Source organism: Capricornis sumatraensis, chromosome 17, assembly GCF_032405125.1.
Source record: "Capricornis sumatraensis isolate serow.1 chromosome 17, serow.2, whole genome shotgun sequence".
In the NCBI taxonomy this organism is placed as follows: Eukaryota; Metazoa; Chordata; class Mammalia; order Artiodactyla; family Bovidae; genus Capricornis; species Capricornis sumatraensis.
In genome coordinates this window covers 77,287,250-77,293,107 of record NC_091085.1, presented here as the reverse complement: position 1 = coordinate 77,293,107, position 5,858 = coordinate 77,287,250, and the positions used below count along the sequence as shown (strand labels likewise).

General features: G+C 46.7%; 1 gene segment (V, D, J or C); it reads right to left on the bottom strand.

Annotated features, from left to right (window-relative positions):
- Nucleotides 1–858: 858 nt before the first annotated feature.
- On the bottom strand, nt 859–1,429 carry LOC138093959 (probable non-functional immunoglobulin lambda variable 5-48). The segment is given in 2 exon segments: nt 859–1,265; nt 1,384–1,429. Coding segments are annotated over 2 exon segments (453 nt in total).
- Between the last annotated feature and the right edge of the window lie 4,429 nt (nt 1,430–5,858).

Genomic DNA, 5,858 nt, shown 5'->3' with positions numbered 1-5,858 from the left:
AGATCCCGCTAATCCATCCTAAAGGAAATCAGTCCTGAATATTGATTGAAAGGACTGATGCTGATGCAGAAACTCCAATCCTTTAGCCACTTGATAGCTAAGAGCTGACTCATTTGAAGAGACCCTGATGCTGGGAAAGATTGAAGGCGGGAGGAAAAGGTGCCAACAGAGGATGGGATGGTTGGATGGCACCACCGATTTAATGGACTTGAACTTGGGCAAACACCAGGACATAGTGAAAGACAGGGAAGCCTGATGTGCTGCAGCCCATGGGGTCACAAAGAATCAGACATGACTTAGTGACTGAACAAGAACAAGTGGCTTTACAATGTTGTGCTAACTCAATGACCAGTATCTCAGTGACAGTCAGTGTTTGAACTATAAACCAGGAGAACCTGTTCATTCTTTTTTTAAGTTCTCTTGTATGTATGTGGCTTTCAGTTCACAGGCTTTTAATATTCCTCAGAGTTCTTTTAAGTGTTTTATATTGATTGCATATTACGTGTTACTATTTTTATTTTTAGATACTGGAGATTCGTTACTCGACTAGAGAATACAATTCATTTCTGCATGTTGGCTTTTATAGAAAAACCCAAGTGAAACACTCACAGCAGCATGTCTTATTGTACCCTCGACCCTGAGCTGGGCTTGGCCTGAAATCACCTCTTCATCATTGAAATGCTTTTTTTATTTCTGAATGAGCAATATTGGCCAAAAAATACACCCACCTGCATTGGATAAGAGTATTTTCACCATCTAAAAGATGAACTGAAGTAAAAGATACGGTATTATCAAATCTGCTGGCTCTAGGAAACTCAGCTGCTTGCCTAAATTCTGATGATTTAAGTCACCCCTGAGCTAGACTTCATCTGAGCCACGAGCAGGGGTGAGTGGAGGAGGTTTCTGTCTCACTTCCTCACTGCTCTGGAGCACCGTGTAAACATTAGTGTTGCCATGCCAAACAGCACAGTAATAGTCGGCCTCGTCCTCGGGCTGCAGCCCAGAGATGAGCAGGAGCCCTGCATTAGTCGAGACATCTTTGGATCCAGAGAAGCGGCTGGGGACCCCGGAGCCCTGGTGCTTATCCGAGTCTGACTTGAACCTCAGGAGGTACCGGGGAGGGCTCCCTGCCTTCTGCTGATACCAGTATATGGTATAACTGCCAACACTGTAGCCACTGTTCAGGGTGCAGGAGAGTCTGGCTGATGCTCCCAGAGACGCAGAGAGGGAGGCCGGCTGAGTCAGCAGAGGCTGGGAGAGGGAACCTGCAGACACAGACACAGGGGAGATGGGGCAGGAGCTGCAGGAAAGAGTCCCAGAGTCTGCACCCCAGGGGCAGATGAGGCTGGGGGCTGAGCCCTGGTGCCCGGGGCCCGCCCCTACCTGTGCAGAGAGAGAGGAACACGAGCAGGAGGGGAGTCCAGGCCATGGTGCTCACAGAACCCTGGTCCCCACAGTGGGCTGGGCTGCCCCAGGCCTCCTTTTCTGCCTCTGCCTCTGCCAGAGGAGGGGCTGAGATGCAAATAAGGGTCCACCCAGGGCCTGCCCAGCCCCTCCCTGAACCCTGGTGCTGGATCTCAGCTCACAGCCCAGACTCAGAGGTGGAAGGGGCTTCCTCCTTGGGACCCAGTGGGAGGAAGCACCTGCTGAGACCACACAGGTCCCTGCCCGGGGGACTCTGCAGCCAGAGCAGACACAGGGCTGAGTCCCCCCCAGGAGCTCAGGCCCCGCCCCCAGCCCAGCTGCTGTAGTGAGTGATGCTCCCTGAATGCCGGTGCAGGGTCCCCAGCGCAGCCCTGCAGCGGCCCCTGTAGGTGACATGTGGAAAAGTGTAAGTGGAAAAACACATAGAAAACAAGAGATAAAATTCATGCTTTTTGGCAAGTTATAATACTGGCTCTATTAGAGAAAATATGTAAACAGACTAAACTGCTTTCCAGAGTAAACACATTTCTTGCACTTCTCTGTTGGCTCGGTGGTTAAGAATCTGCCTGCCACTGTAGGGGACGGAGGTTCAAGCCCTGGACAGGGAGGACTCCACATGCCACAGAGCACCTGAGCCCTGCAGCCACAGCTGCTGAGCCTGCATCCCAGAGCCCGCACCCCACGAGGAGAGAAGCCCCTTCTTGCCACAACTATGACAGCCCGCTTGCAGCAATGAGACGTGTTTTTACCTAATCTCTTTCGAAAGACATGATGTATACACTTTCGGGAATATCTACAAAACCAGCAGTGGTCACGTGGTTCCAATAGATCTGCTTTGTGTATTATTACAAAACATGAAGAAAATGTAAATTTCCCTAGTTCTTTGGTAAATCAAACCAGTTATACATGCACCTAATACATTAAACTTCAGATGAAAATTGACGGGGGGGCGGTCCTAAGATGGCAGAGGAATAGGACGGGAAGACCACTTTCTCCCTCACAAATTCCTCAAAAGAACATTTCAACGCTGAGCAAACTCCACAAAACAACTTCTGTAGGCTGGCAGAGGACATCAGGCAACCAGAAAAGCAGACCATTGTCTTCAAAAACAGGTAGGAAAAAATATAAAAGACGAAAAAGGAGACAAAGGAGGTGGGGAGGGAGCTCCGTCCCGGGAAGGGAAGCCCGTCCCGGGAAGGGAATTTTAAGAAGAGAGGTTTCCAAACACCAGGAAACACTCTCCCTGCCGAGTCTGTGGCGAGCCTTGGAAACACAGAGAGCGACATAACAGGAAGGGAAAAATAAATAAATAATTAAAACCAAGAGATTACAAGTCCAACAGTAACTCCCCCAGTGGAAAAGCAGCACAGACGCCTGCATCCGCCACTGGGAAGCGGGGGCAGGGCAGGGAAGCGTGGGAGGCGCGGGCTGCAGGGCTTTGTAAGAATCGGGCAGGAACGCCCCACGCGCAACCAGAACGATCTAACTTGGGCTAGCAAACCAGACTGTGTGATAGCTACCACGCGAAAAGCTCGAACATAAGACGCCACCAGGACCGAGCACAGAACAAAGGACGGAATGGAAAAAGCCGGCTGCAGACCATCCCCCGCCGGGGACAGGCAGCCAGAGCCGTAAGGGCTGGAAAGGGGCAATTGCAGACCCAGAGAGACTTTACTTACCAAACTGCAAGCGGGCTTCTTTGCTAAGACTTCTGGGGGTGCTGGATAGTCACCATCTGCCTCACAAGGGGCGCCAGCGGTCCACCCAGAAAACTGAGCAGCAGAGGCAGAAAAGGCGACAAGTCGCAGCGATTGCGCTCGCCAAACTCCTGAGCTGCTTGGACCCGGGAAGGGCACAAAACGCAGTCCCAACCGAATCTGTGCCTCTGAGGGCTACCTGAGCGCCGAACCTGAGCGGCTTGGACCGGGGAAGTGCATGCAGCCTAGGGCCGGCCCCAGACGGTTCCCGGCTGAGCATCGTAGAGCCAGAGCGGTTTGTACGCCGCGAGAAGGGACAGGTCCAGCGGGGCTGAGACACTGTGTGCACACGACAGCGCTATTTGTTTGCAGCATCCCCCCTCCCCACAGCACGACTGAACTAGTGAGCCTAAAAATCCAGCATAAAGAAGAAGTTAAACAGAGGGAACCGCCTTGGAAGTGACCCCACACTGCCCATAACATCAGAGAAGGGCCAGATATATTTTTACTATTTTTAAAATCATTCCTTTTTTTTCTTTTTTATCCTTTTTTTCTAACTTTTTTTTAATAGTTAAGTCTTCTATTTCTCCTCTAATTTTTATTTCTATAACCTATTATTACTATTAAAAAAAAAGACTTTTTTTTTTTTTTCTGGCCAACACCATATATAGTCTTTGGGTTGTTATTGGTGGTGTTTTTTTTTTTTTTAATAATTCTTGTGGCTTTTTCTTTTCTTTTCTTTTTTTCTCTTTTTTCCTTTTTCCTTCTGCTTCTTTTCTTTAATATTGTATTTTTGAAAATCCAACCTCTACTCTAGATTTTTAATCTTTGCTCTTTGGTTTTTGTTGTCAATTTTGTACATTTAAAAAGCCAAACTTCACTACCCAATTTTACCTGAGAGCGAGATTACCGGCTTGACCACTCTCTCCTCCTTTGGACTCTCTTTTTTCTCCACCAGGTGGCCTCTGTCTCTTTTCTCCTCCATCTCTTCTCTATCCAACTCTGTGAATCTCTGTGTGTTCCAGACGGTGGAGAATACCCAAGGAACTGGTTACTGGCAGGATTTGTCTCTCTCCTTCTCATTCCTCTCTCTTATCCTCATCACCTCTACTTCCTCCCTCTCCTCTTCCCCGTATAACTCCGTAAATACCTCTGAGCGGTCCAGACTACGGAGCACACATAAGGAAGTGACTACTGGCTAGCTTGCTCTCTCCTCTTTTGATCTCACCGCATCTCATTCCAGTCACCTCTAACTACCCTCTCCCTCTTCTCTTCTCGTTGTAACTCAGGGAAACTCTCTGAGTGTCTCTCAATGTGGAGAAACTTTTCATCTTTAACCTAGATGTTTTATCATCGGTGCTGTATAGATGGAGAAGTCTAGAGGCTACTGTAAAAATAAAACTGAAAACCAGAAGCAGGAGGCTTAAATCCAAAGCCTGAAAACATCAGAGAACTCCTGAATTCAGGGAACATTAAGCAATAGGAGCTCATCAAACGCCTCCATACCTACACTGAAACCAAGCTCCACCCAAGGACCAACAAGTTCCAGAACAAGACATACCATGCAAATTCTCCAGCAACACAGGAACACACTCCTGAGCTTCAATATACAGGCAGCTCAAAGTTACTCCAAAACCTTTGACGTCTCATAACCCATTACTGGTCACTCCACTGCACTCCAGAGAGAAGAAACCCAGCTCCACCCACCAGAACTCCAACACAAGCCTCCCTAACCAGGAAACCTAGACAAGCCACTGATACAACCCCACCCACAGTGAGGAAGCTCCATAATAAAGAGAACTCCACAAATTACCAGAATATAAAAAGGCCACCCCAAACGCAGCAATATAATCAAGATGAAGAGACAGAGGAATACTCAGCAGATAAAGGAACAGGAGGGTTGCCCACCAAACCAAACAAAAGAGGAAGAGGTACGGAATCTACCTGAGAAAGAATTCCGAATATTGATAGTGAAAATGATCCAAAATCTTGAAATCAAAATGGAATCACAGATAAATAGCCTAGAGACAAGGATTGAGAAGATGCAAGAAAGGTTTAACAAGGACCTAGAAGAAATAAAAAAGAGTCAAAATATAATGAATAACACAATAAATGAGATCAGAAACACTCTGGAGGCAACAAATGGCAGAATAACGGAGGCAGAAGATAGGATTAGTGAAATAGAAGATAGAATGGTAGAAATAAATGAATCAGAGAGGAAACAAGAAAAACGAATTAAAAGAAACGAGGACAATCTCAGAGACCTCCAGGACAATATGAAACGCTCCAACATTCGAATTATAGGAGTCCCAGAAGAAGAAGACAGAAAGAAAGATCATGAGAAAATCCTTGAGGAGATAATAGTTGAAAACTTCCCTAAAATGGGGAAGGAAATAATCACCCAAGTCCAAGAAACACAGAGAGTTCCAAATAGGATAAACCCAAGGCGAAACACCCCAAGACACATATTAATTAAATTAACAAAGATCAAACACAAAGAACAAATATTAAAAGCAGCAAGGGAAAAACAACAAATAACACACAAGGGGATTCCCATAAGGATAACAGCTGATCTTTCAATAGAAACTCTTCAGGCCAGGAGGGAATGGCAAGACATACTTAAAGTGATGAAAGAAAATAATCTACAGCCCATATTACTGTACCCAGCAAGGATCTCATTCAAATACGAAGGAGAAATCAAAAGCTTTACAGACAAGCAAAAGCTGAGAGAATTCA